This window comes from Daucus carota, chromosome 2 (genome assembly GCF_001625215.2).
Source record: "Daucus carota subsp. sativus chromosome 2, DH1 v3.0, whole genome shotgun sequence".
Taxonomy (NCBI): Eukaryota; Viridiplantae; Streptophyta; class Magnoliopsida; order Apiales; family Apiaceae; genus Daucus; species Daucus carota.
The window spans coordinates 27,737,628-27,757,268 of record NC_030382.2 but is presented as its reverse complement, the minus strand read 5'-3'; the positions used below and the strand labels follow the sequence as shown (position 1 = coordinate 27,757,268).

At 42.4% G+C, this 19,641-nt stretch overlaps 1 protein-coding gene across 1 annotated transcript; it reads right to left on the bottom strand.

The window, feature by feature from the left end:
- Window positions 1-1,634: 1,634 nt before the first annotated feature.
- Window positions 1,635-11,045, bottom strand: LOC108207277 (uncharacterized). Its single transcript, XM_017377736.1, has 12 exons — window positions 10,901-11,045; window positions 10,234-10,822; window positions 9,851-10,167; window positions 9,323-9,677; window positions 8,969-9,182; window positions 7,358-8,872; window positions 6,342-7,087; window positions 6,069-6,081; window positions 3,127-3,397; window positions 2,378-2,598; window positions 1,906-2,025; window positions 1,635-1,814 (listed from the first exon to the last, which is right to left on the bottom strand). Exons 1-12 carry the CDS (start codon window positions 11,043-11,045, stop codon window positions 1,635-1,637), a joined length of 4,686 nt encoding a protein of 1,561 aa, XP_017233225.1.
- Between the last annotated feature and the right edge of the window lie 8,596 nt (window positions 11,046-19,641).

Sequence of the window (19,641 nt, the reverse complement as noted above, 5' to 3'; positions counted from 1 at the left end):
AAATCACGGGGTCACACCACCTCACTCATTTTCCTTCCTATTTTCCACTAATTTAATTATGGTTTATAACCTCCGTATCCCTCGCAATCTATAAGAAACTGGAAAGACGGAGGTATTATTATTATATTACATATTAAATATTTCACACATAATTTTGTAATCTCTCTGTTAAATTATTTTATGAAAAAATGTATAAAAAAATATATATCTCCCTCCTAATATGTCTATTTAAGTTTATTTATTTTAATAAAGCATATTTTTTTGAAAACTAATATATTTATTAACGGAATAAGAAATTATAAAGCATGTTAATAAATACGGTGGAACTACTTATCAAATTTCTGGTTATTGTTTCTTGTTGGTTTGGGAAGTTTTTTTCCTTATTTTTATCTGGCAACCTCTAAAGCAAAATGTGAAATGATTTGTCACTACCTAATTTTTCAATTTTTTCCCACCGCCTATTTTTTTCCTGGGCACCTCTAAAGCAAAATGTGAAATGATTTGTCACTGCTCAATATTCAATTTTTCCCCCTAATATTCATTTATTAGTTTGTTTATTTAAATAGACCATGTTTTGTTATAATATTTTTTTTTGGTGGAATATAAACTATTGAATAATGTAAATAAATAAAAGGGAGCAACATTTTAAATTCCAAATCTTTGTTTATTTTTTAGTTTGCCAATAAATTCGCCAACTTATTTTATGGCCACCTCTAAAGCAGAGTTTAATCTTTTTTTTCATCAGGCTTATATATTCTGATCACACAGTAAAGATTGTATACCTGAATTGATAACTTAGTAATTGTCTGCAATACTTTTATTCATAATCTCTGTAATGAAAATGTGGGAGTTAAAATAAACAAATTGATGTGTTAATATGTATTATACATTTTTCTTACTGTCAAAGCCGACAAACCAAAATCAGCAAACCGAGCAAAATATATATATATATATGTGTGTGTGTATTGTTCAATTAAAATTATATATAAAATAGACAATAAGGTACAATAATTTAAATGAATTAATATTGTTGTCATAATATTTTTGCCTGGAAGGAAAAAATTATTCGTGGCGTCAATTTACATAAGTGATTTGCTGGAGAGGATTATCATGTTTTCATCCGGGGACATGCGGGAGAAAAATCCAAATAAGGGAAAAATTAAAAACATGCCACCGAGAGCGGGACGCAGCAGTTTTGCGATAATGGAGGTTAAACCCCGCCAAAATAAGCAAGCTGCTGAGAAGTCAATTCTACCTTCCTAAAACTAACAGTGCCATAGGTTGAGGTATGGAAGTACACACTTTGCACTGGTCTAGATAGTCCAGCATGCAATATTGTAGTTTGCTTACCACAACAAAGTGCACTAAGGCAATACCACAAGCACACAACATGCAATAAACATTTTATAGATGAGACTGATTGTACGGTTGAGCATTAAAAATCCAAATCTGGAAATAAGGAAACCGGAATAAAACTAACTGGACTCAATTTTAGGCACGGTCATTGGGGAGTTGATAAATTTGGAGTCGATGCATTTGTGACACACATAAAGTAGTTTTATTTCGTTGGTTCTGTGCAGGTAAAGCCTAATGCAGCTGTGCTTGAGGCATAGGTTCTGGTCGATAGCTGCATATCAGTCAACATGTCCGCCCATTGAAAAGCTTTTTATTAACTGAGTGTACTGGCATATCTCCCTGATGATGATATTACCTGTCGTGTTGGAGTAATTTGATGGAAACAGCTCAACCCTTATAGAACATGTTGCGCCCCTAATCTTTTTCAACCGTGTTGGAACAGCGTAGACGTCCTTGGCCTGGTCACGAAAACATGGGGGTTAATTTTATTTATTAACCCTATGGCTGTGTTTGTAATGTAGCGGTGTAGTGTTCGAGTGTTATAACTACCATCGAGTAATATTTGATGTAATCGTTGACGTGCATTCCTGTAAGCTGCTTAGGCCCTTTCCCGTGATCAATGGTTTGGCTAGAATGTCTCCATCCCTTACGAGCACCGGGATCAGTTTCCTGAAATGCAAAACGTCTTAGAATGTTTTTGGCGGTTGTCCTTATTTTCCCGGTATATGGTTTCTTTGAAGGATCTAAAAATGTAATTTACCACCTACTTCTGTATAGTTGTTGAGTCGCCGCGGCCACATTGCACGCAATAGGCGTTTTCTGCGGTAGTAATTTGTGTGCCGGTGCAAACATTGCAGACTATGTATGCCTGATGCTCGGGCACGAGGACCTCCATAAGTGTGACCGTGCACTTAAACTGAAACCCGCATGCATATGGTACTGGTTAGCAGACGTGCGTAGAGACAATGACTTATGTGCATTGCATCAGGGCAGTATGTTTGTAGGCAATCATATGTCATACCTTCTGATGCGCCCATAGTGTTTCTGTGACTAACGCATTCAGACTTTTGTAAAGCTGATCGGTGTTCGCTGTTCCACGAATTTGTATAGGTGTTTCAGAAGGGACATCGCATATGAATTCGTGAACCGCATCAGCCACCTTTGATGAAAGATGCATCGCGTGCGCGCATTTTGGGTTGAAGTCGAAAGTTGTTGCCGCGGTTGATGACAGGTACACCTTGCCTGCAACACAACACGTGTGGTGAAAAACAGTGACCATGTTTTTTCATGCGCATAGTAATGTATAGTTTTGTAGCCTGCGTACCGTTTCTCTGCCTCAAAACTAATCCGGCAACAATCAGTACGACATTCTTTCCTCTATGGAATTGATACTCAAGACTGAATATTGTTGTTTTGATACCCCAGAGTATTATACTGACCTCAGCCATGCTGCATGAATTAATATTTTGTTTAGTTTTCCGCGTTTCTGTGTCGATGAGCCTTGCAAGGTAATGTATGAAATTGTGAAGTCACTCTATGCATCTTTTGTATCCTACCTGTTCGTGAGGATGGTCATTTCCAGTTTTTTTATGCCGTTAAGTGGAGCAGTTATGTTGGAGACACTCCTTATCACCCCCAATGCATCTGTAAGTGTTTGTTAATTGAGGAAATGCCTATTAGTATGCGAGTGCACAAAGATATTTTCATTACATATGTAATTAAGTGCGGTGATAACTTAAAAGGTATAGGGTGACCGGCTGTCGACATTACCAGTCAGGACGTTATCGTTCTCCAGCGTTGAGCTATCCATTGGCCTTTCGCACATGTCTAACTTGCAGGGAATAATTGAGTTGCCTCCGACGAAATCGAGCAGGCCGGTGTTCATCCCAAACAACAACATTTTCCCTGTTTTAATGGGATTCACAGCAGGGGCGGTGTGAACAATTTTGAAATCGTGGACCCAGTAGAGGAGTCCGGCACATGCCTCTGGGAATAGCTTTCCTTTATCCAAAATGGGCGCGACTACCCAATATTCTTCATTCTGTTTTTGAGAGTCTGTTATTAGAATTAGTAGAAAAGTAATCGGGGTTGCGGGTGGAGTATTAGAATGGAACCTTACCTCGGTATCTAACAGCAGGAAATTCATGACAGCATCATATGGTGTGCGAAACGAGAAGGTGTCCCAAATTCTTATGATCCGGATTATTTTTTTACACGTATGGTAGCCATAGCCAAGGAGTCCGAGTCCCCACACAGTCGGCGGAGGCCAAACTGATGGTGGCCGTTTGCTCATGCTGCTGATGCTTTATTTAACCGTGTTTTGTTGCGGTGGCCATGTATCTATAAATCATTTATCACCGAAGGGTGAAGGGTATATCAGTGGTTACTGTGCCGCATAGAGTGTGTGTTTTTAACTGCATGTCTGCGTTCATGGTTTAATAAATACGGGACCCTTGGTTGGCACAAGATTAATAGGTGGCAGTGTAATTTTGTTCCTTAAATTTATTTAACCGCATAATGTGCCTCTGGTTGAATATGTGCCCTCGCTTACGCTCCCATTACCTGCAGGCCCCAATGTTTAACCTTTGCAAAGTATTTTTTGTTTTTAAAATCTTCCACAGTGTATGTATAAAATTAAATTATATTAAATTAACAATGACGCGTGAATTTTGATATTATTACTGGTTTCGATACCAGCGTTATTTGGGTGATAGAATTTGAGAAAATGACGAGCCTTCTGAAAAAATAACAAAGAGTCTGACCAAACGCTTTTAAAATGATCCATTTTCAACCATCACCATATCTTAATATTATATACTAATGTATAATAAGTGCAATTGGATAATTTGGTCTAACGCCATAAGAGCTAATCATACGTTGGATCGTATAATGATCAAATGAGCATCTTTAAATTATAATAAAATCAACTTTTGACCATATGGCAAATGTTATCTAATTGCATGTTGATTATTACATTTCTTAATCAATAACAAATCCTGTTTTATTTTCCTTTGTTTTATCGCAACATAAATATCGTCCACCGATTATTAGTGCAGAATCATATAGGTCTTTTGGTCACAGAATTTATTTGATCTTATATATTTTTTAAAGGAAAAACTGACTGAAATGAATATGATGCACAATATTAAATTTAGTAAGCACGATTTATGTGATGAACGAAAATCTGGCAACAAAGCAACAAACAAACTACTGAAATTTGGTTACATCAATTTTATGAATTTTTTGTGTTTATCTAATCCTTATTCCCTGGAATAGGATTTTATTTTTTCAGATAAAAGTGTGATTGGAATCCTCAAAGAAGGCTCAGACTTGAAATGTATGGCTAGGTCGAAGTCTGTGCGTGCGTTAATTCACTACTCTCTCTACCCCATTTAATTTTATACGTATATTTTTCAGAACCCGACACGCTCTTCAGTAATTTTATAAAATATAGCGCCACAAGTTACTTTTAATTTTTTTTTTTCTGAATAAACATATAACACGCCGAGTTTTATACAGAAAAGAAAAATCTTAAAAATATGTTATAAAACCATTTTTTATCGGAGCATTACAGTCTGCGCCGTGTCCCTACCCGCCACTGTATCCAACTTAGGGGGATGTAGGGAGTACATGTTTACTTCTGCGCTTTACGCCATACAAGCAATCTTTTATATCTATATAAACATTCAAAATATATGTTCAAATATATTTATGTAATAACAAAAGCCAAAATTATGTTAAGCATGCTTAGGAAAATACTCCTTGGTAACCAAACTCATGCAAAATTAAGAGCATAAAATTTGTACAGCGTGCCTTATATTTCTAAATTAAACGGCAATTTGAAATATGATAAGTGTGCCTAGGAAAGCAATCCTAAGTAACCAAATTGTTACAAAACTAATATTGTAAAATTTCCATAGTGTGCCTTGTACCTCTAAAACAAACGTTAGATTGAGATAAAACATTAAATTATACTAATAACATAGAAAAATTATATAATTTTATAACCGCTACCATGAACATGATTAGGTAACGCAGTTTGTTTGTGCTAGACAAAAGCTTTTGAGGATAACCTCTAAAGCATGAATGAAGGATAGTTGATGTCGTCCCTAAAAGCAGGTACCTAAGTGCGTCAATTGTTTAGGTGCTGTTTGAGCCCGCGGTCGCAGAAACTACATATAAGATGAGAAGGCACGAGGCACAGATGAGCTCCACATCATAAGGTTTGTAATAAATGTAACCTGATGCTTATCATTTTAATGTTTAGTATAGGAAAACCATCTTGATTGCCCATATGGAATGTGGTTCATAATAGATTCGAAATTACCCGGGCATAGAACAGTTGCATACATTACTATTCAAAATGATGTGTGTGAGGAGCCCCTCCAATTAGCCGTGCTGACATGGTGGCATCACTGTAGTCTGCGGCATAAACATGTAGACATTATTTGATACCTCTCAGTGAAACATCTGACATTACCAGAAATCAACAGTACAAGAATCATAAAGAACAATATGAAGCAATCACAGTACTGGATATAGTGATCGGGGAACATGACAACTGAAATTGTAGTGAAGAGTGCATTGTTTCTGATAAAATAGAATAAAGTATCATTTTCCTGTCCAGTTAAATTTAGGAGATCAGTTTCCACTACGGGCTGCATGAGCAGGGATACTATATGTAGTGATTAAACGTTGTGAAGAGCAGATACGCCTGGGTCTCTGCTGCATTATAGATATAGCAATTGAGTTTATACCAGCTAACTACTGTAATCATGATGCGGCTGGTATTATTTCTTAAAAAGGATGCCAGTATGGAACATGCTATTTATCAGCACAGGTGTAATATTAGTTTTAGAATGAAACTGTCTGCAAGCTGCAAAATGTATCCATGTAAATTGTTGTCACTTGTATTTTGCCATTCACAAGGGATGCAATTTTAGTGATTAGGTGTGTAGTAAATTAGAGGTCCAAGATGTACGCACCTCAACTCATCAAATATTTCGCGGTACACTATATTCTTCGTGTCCCCTGCATGTGCCTCCTCATCGTCGACACAAAGAATTCTTAAGCCATGCGGGGATGCCACCCTTGAAACCACCACATAAAGCTGACCATGGCTAAATACAGGCTTTGGCAAGTAAAGGCCGACGTTCTTAACCGTTTGACCCTGACTTTTATTTATTGTCATAGCATAACATACTGATACCGGAAACTGTTTGCGCTTCAATGGTGCTGGGAATGTATTGTCAGATGGCGACATACTGATTCTCGGTATGAATGTGATCCCCCCGATCTTATTGCCAGTTATGATCTGCGCCTCTATCAGAAATTGATAACACCTGGTCACGATAAGCCGTGTCCCGTTACACAAGCCCTTTTTGGGATTAAGGTTCCGCAGCAACGTTATAGGCGCACCCACCTTAATCTTCAGTTCATGATTAGGGAGGCCGCTGAATTTCAAGGAGTTCAAATACTCCGGAGGGTATAAGATCTCGTCTGCGACCATGTTTGTGCTTCCTTTAGAAATACTGTCATAGCTTCTATAAATTTTAACCTCTCCTGGCAGCCTCTGCAGGACCTCATTGTTAACAGTCTCAACATATTCATTGAGGGGAGTTAATATCGCGCGCTCACGAATGTATTCAATGTCAGAAGGCTTCTCACACAGTCTGTCATATATTTTGTCGACAATTGTTTGCACAGGATCTACCTTTGTCTGCAGCAAGACCTGCGTGATAAGCAAAATGCAAGAATAATATTCATATCAGTCTTAAGAATGGGTGGTTGCATGCGTGGTCCAGAAAACGGCTGCAGCGTATTAAAATTATGGTTCTGGCACTAAATTGACACCCTTTTTTCCCTCCCGCGAAATTATTCGTTGCCTGGAATTAGCAGTATATAGAAATGTGTACATTGTAACATATGCCCCTTGCATTTTATGGGCTGTGTCAATGTTCAAAGCAATGGTATGAATTGGTTGTATAGTAAGTTTACATACCTCTTCTGGAATTTTTACCCATGTGGCCTCCATTTCGTTGTCAAAAGCAAAGGCTTGTTGAGTTCCATTACCCAATGCTAACACCCAATCTCTGAACACCATTGTTTCCCCATCAATGGTGATTGGTGGGACATCTTTCTCAATCCGCATGTTATCCACCAATTCGAATAATGTGCAGTAATTCCATAATTTGGACTTGCTGATGCTTGCACCCACAACCTCCTGCCGTCCCTTTTTTGGGAGGACCGGCAAGACCTGCCTGAAGTCACCTCCGAGTAGCATAGTTATGCCGGCAAAAGGCATGTCTGCCGCATCAGGGCTGACTTTGGATCTAATATCACGAAATGTGCGGTCTACTGCTTCGAAAACATGATGATGAGTCATGGGTGCCTCGTCCCAAATGACCATGCTGGCTTCGCATATGAGTTCTGCAAGATATGTATTCTGTTTGATCTCGCAGCAACTAAACTCATCTATATGTAGTGGAATTTTAAATCGTGAATGCGCTGTTCGGCCGCCATCCATCAAAAGCGAAGCAATACCAGATGATGCAACAGCTAGCACAATCTTCCCCTGACCTCTTAATCTGGAAATGAGTGCTGACCACAAGAATGTCTTGCCTGTGCCCCCAGGGCCATACACAAAATAAAGGCCTCCAAGTTTAAGTTCCACTGAGTTAAGAATTTTGTGAAAAATGAACCCCTGCTTGTCATTTAAGCAACGGATTATATTCTCCACTCTGGCGCTAAGGTCAGCTCGATCATACATCATTTCCTCAATCAGTAAGTCATTTCTGTATCTGTTTGTGGTTGCTCTATCCACCAGTGGCAGGCCAGGAGAGTCAACCAATTTCTTTCCATATTGTTTTAGTAACTCATCAATTGCCTCAAGTGTCAGCATTTGCTTATCAGCGACACTTATTTTAAGAGTCGGCACATTTAACTTTTTTCTTCGAGTGTATTCCACATCATCGAAGAGAGCACACCAATGTTTTTCCCACAACTCCTTTGGATCGCTGACACCACAGAACACCAATAATGTCACAAATAAGCCACGTAGCTGCGCTGCACTGGCATAGACGGCGGCATCTTCAAGCGCGATATGCCATTCCTTATCTGAGTCTAGGAGCCCCTGGTGAAAGCATGCCTCTTTATATGTATTATAAACAACATCACCCACTCTTCTAATATCCTCGAAAGACTTGGGTCCCGTCACACTGTTCAATAACAGGCGCATATAAAATCGTTCGCCAGATGCAGGATGAGCGTAAACCATTCTACCAACAACGTCAATACTTTGTTTCCTCCTAAACCAACGACGTGAAGATGAATCCCACCGGAACCTTTTTGGGAATTTGACAAATGTTAGGTCTCGCCCAAGCTCATCGGAACGATTGGTTAGTAACCATTGTATGAACATTGTTCCATCTGGATCAATTCTCTGGACAACCTGAGGTAAGGTCTCGTCATCACGAAATGTGACCTCCTGCTCGTTTTCAAGGTGGAAGTACAAGCGCTGGACAAATGGCTCTCGAAGGTGTATTGGGAATTCAAACAAGCGCTAACATGATTCAGCTGCAGAAACATAACGGCATGACAGATAGCTCTTCACCTCATTATGCTGTGCGCCCTCCGATGCAGAAGTTGTTGGGTGATCTAAATTTGCAGGTTGTCGGTCAGCCCTTTCCATGAGAACGGTGGCCATGTCTGGCCCTTTGCCGATGTATTTGAAAAGATATTTAATTGCCAACGTTCTGTTGCACCATTCAACATTTATGTGGCCTTGATATTTTACAAGCAACCCCCGATGGTAAGGAACCACATGCCTGGAACGAAAAGTAAGGCGAATATGAGATGCGTCATAAAATGATTTTTCATGGAACAACAATAATTCTTATTGGAAATTGTTAGAGTGGACGTCTATTTCTATTTCGAGGGAAGAAGAATGCGCAAAAACGGGTGCTACCTGTTGTCAAGGTAAATTTTACCACGCTTGATGGTTCGGCCGTCCTCTCTCCTTCTATACTGGGCGTACCCATCGCCATCAATAACAGTTGCCCCGTTAAAAGGTTTGGGATAGTATATGGAACAACGACCATTAACCATGCATGGACATTTAGGGTTTGCAGAGCCACATGGTCCGTGCATCATTAGCTGTGATACTATTTTATATCCGACCGGATCAGCAAGCTCATCTGGTATCTCAGCAGAAATTACTTTATCAATGTCCCCGGTCTCTGCTATTTTGTCTCCACCCGCCAGCCACAAGACAATATGGGCATGTGGCAGACCTCGTGTTTGAAATTCCACTATGTAGACCACTGCGAGGGAGAAGCAGCTCATGTTGTAAGTAATGAAAGTTGAAAATAAGCATTGACGACACGAAAACTGTTGGTTAAAGTTATTTGTTTGGTATAAAATGCCCCGGGGTTCAAACTTGGAATCGAGCTATAAGGTGGTTTTAAATTAAAATTGTGACACGGGAAATACGTACCTGCCAGCGCACGGCCCATGACACGGTTTTTTGTCAAGTCAGCAATCATAGCATCCAGCTTCATTTTAAATACCCGAGCACAAATGTCGGGACGAATAGAGGCGTCATGTGACGATGAAAGCTGAATTGCCGCCTGAATTTCATCCCATTTTGGGTTGCAGGTAAACGTGATGAAGAGGTCTGGATGTCCGTATTCTTTACAGATAGCCTGTGAATCTTGAAAGTTTTGCTGCATGTATCTGTAACCCCCAGTGAAGCTAGAAGGCAAAATTATGTGTTTTCCTATATCACTTGCGAGGATGTCCCCACGATTAAAGCTGTCCACCACATTGTTATAGAGATCTGCTCTAATCAAAGACTGGTTTTTTTCGACTTAAAGCAACCTTGTTCTTTCCACAGAACACCATGCATCAACCAGAAACTGCAGTCCTTGACTTTTACTATGAACCACTATATCCCTCTTATTCGCAAAGTCGTTGTCCACAACAAGGGCAGCAAATTCAAAGTTGTTTTCGGCGACAACAGTGTCAATTTTATAATCCTCCTCGGACTGCATGTTACAGAACCGACCGTCGGTTGCTCGCCTCTCAAACAATCTCAACCGAACCAGAAGTTCCTCCATTCCTTCAAACCGCTCCCTGACCTGGCTAAATATTCTGATTAATGCATTGTTCTGGTTCAGCATGTTTGCAAGGATCGCAATAATAGATCTATTAACATCGTCCGGACTCTGTGTGAAATTGAGCCTATGTTCATTTGCATGCTGCCCATCATACATATATAATTGTGCAAACTTGGGGGTAGTTCTATCTGGCGGTATTAAAGATCCAAAATTATGATACACTTGCCCTGTCACCCGGAAGACATAGGGACCTATGCCAGAGTTGATAGAGTCATCCACCTTTCCGCCAAATGAGCAAAATGCAAAAACAGTGTTAAACATTCGACTTCCATAAAAAAATGCCTTTGCAACTGCATCATGACCAGTGAGCAATTGAATCAGCTCCTGTGGGGCCTGTCATAACGGCGGGAGCTGGACCTTCCCCTTACCACAACATATTGAATATGATTTTGGGACTGGACTAGCATGGCGGCCTGTAAACTCCGCCGGCCACACCATTGCACGGCAAGAAGCACAGGTTTCACTTGGCGGCCCTAAGTCAAGGACAACATTGCTGTCATCTGCAGCAAACATAGATCATGAGCTTGACAACAATTCTTAATTAATTGGTGATTATTGTGTTCCAGTTTTGTTATATGGGTGGGCAAGGCAACACTTGGCCGCGTCAAAATATTGCCTCATGGGCCAGTGTAGTTGACCTGAGGCAACACCTATGCCACCAAGATCGGAAATGCCTAGCCTAACGACCAAGATGAATTTGTGGCAGAAGATCATTAACACAAACCACGCCAGATCTCATATTGTAAGAAAAAGACAGAAAACCTTTATGAATACTTACTGAATGCTTTCTTCTTTTTATCAATAAATGTGCGCTGACGGGGTGTTTCGAGCAAGCCTGCACAAGGGTATCATAATTTAGGCACTCACCAAGAGCTGAGGAGGCTATGTAATCTGGATTCTTTTAATATGCCATTGAGAAAGTATACATAAATTGGGTGTTGTTTAGCAGGCCGAAAGGTGAGAATATAAACCAGTATTTCGTTAAATATAGTCTACATGTTCCCGTAAATATTCAGACGCACAAAGTCTAAGGTGGTAGAATAATGATGGGTTGAAAGGGACATTTGTTGCGGTGGTGGCTTATAGTCCCTGACAAATTTGTGCTTCTGCACTTCATGAGGCTCAAGTTATATCTACTCAATTATTTTTGCATGAAATTCCGGAATATCATTTGTTTGAGATATGGGTTTTAACAATCAAAACAATTATATGAAAATTCATTAAAAATCTTTCCCATCAAACTCAGAGAACAAATGATAAATAACTGGAATCTTATAACATGATGAACAGACAGTCAATTGGTAAAATAATTATGGGCTGAAAGGGCACACATGTCGTGGTGTTCTCTGTATTTGCAGATCCGGCGACAGAGGATCCATATAAGTTAGAGGATCCAGCTCCAGCTCCAATCGTGGTCAACTCAGGCCCTAAACAGCAAGAAATGATAATTCTTTTAAGGAGATCGGCCAGTACATATCTGTTCCAAACGGAATATTAAGCAATACCACACATACTGGTAAGGCATAATTGATGAGGAGGAACTTAAGGAACCACTGTAAATCACGAAGAAATGCTTTAGGAGGGAAAACACAGTTTCCATATGAATAATGAATTTACAGTTAACATTTATCATCTTCACTAAGAAGCTTCTTTTGGTGGATGGAGGTCCCATCAATGAAAACCTAAAGCTGTCTTCTCAAAATCTGCACCATGTCAACGTTACGCCTTCAATGGCAACTCCTACATTATATATCTTATTGTTTATTATTTGTTGTAATAGGATTTTTTAAGTACCTAGTTTCTTAAATTGCATAGTATATTTTGGAAGAATTATTGTCATACCTAACCGCGCAGCACTTGGTTCCTGTAGACGAAGGTATACTTTGCAAGAATTGGGAATTATTTGTTTTTCTATTTATTCACCTGTTCATTTGCCTCCTGCCAGCCCACCTTTTGTTCATGCTCTGTCAATGACTTTAATTTGCAGGATTTGAATGTCGTTATGCGGAAGGAAACAGTTCATACTCTGGTGTTGTCTTTGGATCTAATGAGTTATATGACATTTTAATTCTATTTTATTTTCAGATATTCTGTTATATTTTCTTGGTGTTGTCTTTGGATGTAATGAGTTATATGACATTTTTATTCTATTTTATTTTCAGATATTCTGTTATATTTTCTACCATGCTTGAAAAGGGTATATAAGCTGTGTTGTGCCATAAAATCTCCCTGGGCTTATTTTATAGCCCATCATATTATTTGGGCTTCATTTGGGCTTATTGAAATCATTTGGTTAAGGATAATGGGCTTCACCATGGCTGGGTGAATCATTGAAGGTGTACAGGAAGGTATATGGACTTGCATTGGAAGCATAATGAAGACTGCCATCAGAATGGGGTTGCATCTGAAGGCGCTTTAGGGGTTACCGCTAAGTGCATCCTGGCTTGCAGTTACGGGGCTGTAGTTAGGGGATGCCGCTGGCAGGGCTTCCGCCGCCTGGGCAGAATGGCAGGCAGACTCCAAACAGGACTCTTCTTCCTTGTTTCAAGGGGGACGAATTGGGAGTGTATCAACTATTATTTATCTACGAGTTAAAGGATAAATACATCTATTATGGAGATAATTATAAATTGGTGAAGATAATTCAAGAATATTCGGATATATATTGAAGATGAAGGCTTCAAGTGACCTACTTGGAGTGGGATGCCGCTGGATAACTACTGAAAGAAGGCTGTTTTATCCTAAACTAGAGGGGATAAGAGCTTATCTCTTCAGAGTCCTAAATCGAGAACTACATGGGCTTGATCCCTATAAATATAGGGTATGTAGGCACCTTGCAAAGGGACTTGGATCATTTTCACGAGTTCTACACTCTAAAGAGAGGCACGTGTAACCTTTGTGACATATATTTCCGGGCAATCGCAGGGCTTTGGAATTCCATAATTCCGGCCTCGTTGTTTGGTTCTTTGTAAGCTCAGCCCTTAAACACACTTGTTTCTCATTTGTTTTTCTTAGTTTGTGCTAACGGTAGCCCCTAAGAGCTAGCCGTGATTTTCGTAGTTGTAATAGATATCCCTATAATTGTGCTACACGGTTCTGGGGGTGTTGTATCAATTCCTCTCACAACACTTTTTGGCGCTAGAAGGAGGGGCATTACTGATCTTAGAGAGGAGAGATGACAGAAATTCCCGAAAACACTGAAAACCCCAAGACGCCGGAAGGCGCTACGCAGGATGAAAGTGATGTTCCAAGCGGGGAACTAACCCGCGAAGAGATGAAGGCAAAAATGAAGAGAATGAGTAGGAGGATTGCCTCCTTGAAAAGAAAGTCAGCAAGGTCGAAAAAGGCTAGCAAGGTGACTCCCACCAAACTAGATTTCGGTGGAGAAGGCGGCAGGAAGGAAGGTGGCAACCCTGAGGAAGAAGCTAACCCCGAAATGGATGATAGAGAGCACTCGCAGGCTGCTAGTGTGTTCGACCGCCTTGGGAGGAAACTGACCGAGCAAGACTTGCGGCACAGGCTTGGCAACAAGGCCCCTAACGGGGATGGACCTGAAGGCTCGCAACATAGGGTTCCTCCCAGTCAAAGACATGAGAAGCCCATGTCTGAAGCTCAGTCAAAGGATAAAAACCAAAGGCCGTCAAAGGTTATCTCCATTCATGACGATGAGGAAAGCTCAGGGTCGCACAATGATAATGAAGTAACCAAAAAGAAAGATCAGCCCCTGGATGATGACTATGAGGTTGCACTTGATGATGGGGATGATAAATGCAAGATGGAAGAACTGCTGGAAGCCCTAAAGAAGGTGAAAGCCGATAAGAAGTCGAAAGCCGAGCTTACCGTAAAGTCACCCTTTACTAAGAAGGTTAGGGAGTCACCCCTACCTCGTATCTACAGGGGGGTTGGCGACCTGCGATTTAACGGAACCACGGATCCCGTGGAGTATCTTAGCCGGTTTGACACTGAGATGGAGGTCTATCAGATTCCAGACCTCACAAAATGTCGCTTGTTGGCTGCAACCCTCAGGGATGACGCTCATCACTGGTTCAAGAGGCTTCCCGCTGATTCCATCAGCTCTTGGAGGAAAATGTGCGAACTGTTTGTGGGACAATTCAGGGCTTCCGTCACTTACGCCCCACCTGCCAACACTCTGGCTAATATTAAGCAAAAGGAACATGAGACATTGAGAGAGTATTTCAAGCGCTTCAACGCAGAGGTACCCCGGGTTAGGCCGACTTCAAAGGAAACCCTGAAGAACTTCTTGATAGCGGGGGTAAGGCCTGGAACAGACTTTTGGAAGGAGTTGCAAGGGCGGGAGCCTGAAACCCTAGCTGACTTCTTTGCTAGGGCTGAACCCCATAAGGTGATCGAGGAATCCCTAGCTAAGTTGAAGAAGGAGTCAAAGTCTGAAAGCCGTAGCAGCTGGAAAAACAAGAGGGATAGGTCTTACAGCCAAGATAGGAGGAACACCTACAAGAGGAATCCCTACGTAAGGCCTGCTGGTGAAAAATCCTCGAGTCGAGATGGCAAGACCTCGCCCATTACCGTGAACACAACCAGCACGCAGGGCTTCGACAAGTCAAGGTTGACAATGAGGAAGACAAGAGAAGCGAGGTACCACGAATACACACCACTGACAGCTTCTATAGATCATATTTTTGAGGTCGGAGACAAGGCGAGACTCTTCCGGAAGCCCTTTCGAAGTGGACCCCCTGGAAAGAAAGATCAGGGAAAATATTGTGCTTTCCACGATTTGAACGGACATGACACGGCGGAATGTGTTCATCTTAAAGACCACATAGAGGATCTTATCAGAACAGGATACCTGACGGAGTTTGTAGCCCAACAGGCTAAGAAATATAGGGAAAAGAAAGCTGAAAGGACAAATAACCAGGAAGCCAACCGTAACACCCGGGCTGGTAGTGTACGAATGATCATCGGAGGACCCTTCGTGGGAGGCCAGGGACGCAGTGCTATGAAGAGATATGTACGGGAAGCCCGAGGGCCGCCCTTAACCAATGTGTGCCATCTGTCTGAAAGGCCTCCCAAAATGTTCAAAGGGGAGACCATGGACATTACCTTCACTGAGGGGGATGCGCGCGCGGTACACCATCCTCATAGCGACGCCCTGGTGGTAACAGCCGTGATCGGAAATGTCAATGTACACAGGCTTCTTGTCGATAACGGAAGCTCTGTCAATATCTTGGCCTACAGTGCGTACCAAAGAATGAAAATGGCGGACAAAGATATGATGGCTTGCTATAATGAGTTGTATGGCTTCACGGGAAATGCCGTCCAGATTGTTGGAAGGGTAAGACTCCCGATCACCCTTGGAACAGAACCCCGGGCTACCACTCAAGTTGCGGAGTTCATGATAGTCAATGAAGACATCTCCTATAACGGGATCCTGGGCAGACCCATCTTAAGGGATATGCGAATCGTGACCCAACAAATAAAGTTCCCAACCCCCAATGGGGTAGGATGCGTACGGGGATGTCAAGCTGACTCCCGGGAATGCTACAGCAAGGCTTTGAGGGCCGCAGTAAAAGCCTGTAAAGAGGCCCAACAAATGGATGAAGACATCCCGGAAAGCTGTTACAAGCAAGTGGATATAGAAGAGGAACCCGAAACCAAGGCTCAGGGAAGGGTTTTAATAAAGTTTGTGAAAGCAACCTGCAACATGGTGATTATCGTGCAACATCCGGGGGAAGACCCTTATCTAGAAGCCTCGCATGCCGTGCATGAAGGGCTTGCACCCACGGATGCACTCCCAATGAAGAATATTGATACAGCTGAAACCCTGGTCGAAGGGATTGTGGAAGATGTTACTGACAGTGACTTTGAAGGGGATGGTCAAAAGCAGCCCCAAAATAAAAAGCAAGAAAATGAGTGCGAGGCACCTTGTGACTTCAATAGTGCTATGGTAACCTATCAACTCGGAAACCGAACACGGCTTCCCGTTCATGAAATCCTGGGTACGCAACCCCAAGAGGGTGACAACAAAGAGGTTATCGTTGAGATCGACCTCGACCCAAGGATGCCGGAAACCCAGGTGAAGACTGGAGCAGCTGGGGATACCCTGTCCATCTTGGTGGATGAGTCCAACCCCACTAAAGAACTAAAAATTGGGGAGCAATTGGGGCCGGACCTAAGGGAAACCCTGACCGCATTCTTAAAGAATAATCTGGACGTCTTCGCTTGGAACCATTCGGATATGATCGGGATCCACCCGGAAGTCATGTGCCACCACCTCAATATTGACCCAGACAGGAAGGGAGTCAGACAGAAGAGAAGACCAATTAGTGGGGAAAGGGCTGCCGCTCTTCAAGAAGAGGTAGACCGACTATTGAAGGCAGGCCTAGTGAAAGAAGCTTTTTACCCCACATGGCTAGCAAACCCAGTGTTGGTGAAGAAACCTAACGGAAAGTGGAGAACTTGCATAGACTTTACTGATCTGAACAAGGCTTGCCCTAAGGACAGCTTCCCGCTCCCTCGAATTGACCAATTGGTGGATTCCACTGCGGGGCATGCACTGTTAAGCTTCATGGACGCCTACTCGGGCTACAATCAGATCCCCATGTTCGAGCCAGATCAGGAACACACCTCCTTCATCACTGACAGGGGGCTTCATTGCTATATAGGCATGCCGTTTGGTTTACTAAATGCTGGGGCTACATATCAAAGGCTGGTCAATAAGATGTTTAAGGATCAGATTGGGAGAACGATGGAAGTGTATGTGGATGACATGCTAGTAAAACAAAGGAAGCTTATGATCATGTTACACACTTATCAGAAATGTTCGACATACTGAGGGATTACAGGATGAAGTTGAATCCCCAAAAATGCGTATTCGAGGTTGAATCCGGCAAGTTCTTGGGCTTCATTGTCAATCACAGGGGAATCGAAGCTAACCCTGCAAAGATCAAGGCCTTAATTGAAATGAGGTCGCCTAGGAATGTAAAAGAGGTGCAATGCCTTACAGGCCGGGTTGCCGCCCTAAACCGGTTCATCTCAAAATCCTCAGATAAATGTAGAGAATTTTTTGCAGCCATAAAAAAGGGGCAAAAATTTGAATGGACGACAGAATGTGAGGCTGCCTTCCTGAAGCTGAAGGAGCTACTTGGAAGCCCGCCACTGTTAGCCAAACCAACGGAGGGTGAAGCCTTGATCCTTTACCTAGGGGTTTCCGAGTTCTCAATTAGCGCTGTCCTGATCAAGGAGGAAGAGCAAGCCCAACAGCCAGTATACTATGTGAGCAAGAGATTACTTGATGCTGAAACCCGCTACTCAAACATGGAGAAGTTAGCCTACGCACTAATTTTGGCTTCCCGCAAACTAAGGCCTTACTTTCAGGCTCACAAGATTGAAGTACGAACATCCTTCCCTCTCAGACAGGTCTTGCACAAGCCGGAAGCCTCTGGAAGAATAATGAAATGGGCAGTCGAGCTAGGCCAGTTTGACATAGAGTAGAAGCCAAGAACCGCCATAAAGGGGCAAGCGCTAGCTGACTTCATCTTGGAATTTCCACCCACTTTTGAAGTCAAAGGGATGGAATGCATACCTGAACCCTAGTCTCCAATAGCCATACCCGAGAATTGTTCCCCTTGGTGGAACCTGTACGTCGATGGGGCTGTAAATGGAAATGGGGCCGGGGCTGGCATTGTCTTAGTCAGTTCGGAAGGCCATAAGCTGCAAAGCTCCATTCATTTCGACTTTAAAGCCACCAACAACGACGCGGAGTATGAAGCCCTAATAGCTGGCCTGAAGCTGGCCTTGGAGATGAGAGTGGAAAATATGAATGTTTACAGTGATTCTATGCTGGTAGTCTGGCACATCCGAGGAGGCTTCCAAGCTAGGGGTCCCCGCACCGATCTCTATATGCGGTATGCCCAGGAACTAATTGGGAAATTCAGGGAAATCAAGCTAGAGCAAATACCAAGATCTGAGAATGCAGATGCCGATGCCTTAGCCAAATTAGGCTCTCAGAGGGATGCACACATGCTCGGGGTGATCCCCCTCGAAATCCAGTATCAGCCTAGCATTCCCAAAATTGAAGTCATGGACGTTGAAGCTGATGAAACTAACCTTTGGACAACCCCAATCCATGAATACATAGCCAACGGAACCCTGCCTACAGACAAGGATGAGGCCAGGAAATTGAGGTACAAGGCAGCCCAGTATGTAATTTATGATGGAATCCTTTACAAAAGGGGATTCAATCGGCCCCTCCTCAGGTGTGTTGCTGGGGTAAGATGTGAATACATTATGCGCGAGGTGCATGAAGAAATCTGTGGGAATCACTCGGGGGGTGCCTCCCTCGCTCACAAAATCCTCCGTCAAGGCTACTACTGGCCTACCCTCCACAAGGATGCTCATGCCTTCGCCAAGGCCTGTGACAGTTGCCAAAGATTCTCTAATACAAACAAGAGCCCTGCGGTACCCCTGAAGACCCTGACAAGCCCCTGGCCGTTTGCTGTTTGGGGTATAGATCTGATTGGTGAATTACCAAAAGGGAAAGGAGGGGTGAAATATGCAGTCGTGGCTGTAGATTACTTTACTAAATGGGCTGAAGCTGAACCCCTGGCTTCCATTACTGCAAGGAAGTTGGTAGACTTCGTTTATCGTACGATCGTCTGTCGATACGGGGTTCCCTACAAGCTCATATCAGACAATGGGAAACAGTTTGACAGCAATGAAATCATGAATTTCTGTGAAAACCTTGGCATAAAGAAAGGCTTCTCCGCGGTGTGCCACCCTCAGAGCAACGGTCAAACGGAGGCCGTAAACAAAATTATTAAGCACACCCTGAAAGCCAAACTAGAAGAGAAAAAGGGATGCTGGCCAGAGGAACTCCCCATGGTGTTGTGGTCTTACAATACCACTCCAAGGTCTACTATTGGCGAAACCCCGTTCACCCTAACATACGGGTGTGAAGCCATGGTTCCCGTAGAAGTTGGAGCAGGATCTTTTCGAAGGGATAACTACGACCCTGAGAATAATGAAGTCAACCACAGGCTCTACTTAGATCTGATTGAAGAAGTACGAGATACGGCTCAGTTGAAACTTGCTGCATATCAACAGAGGACCCGTAAATATTTTGATAAGAAAG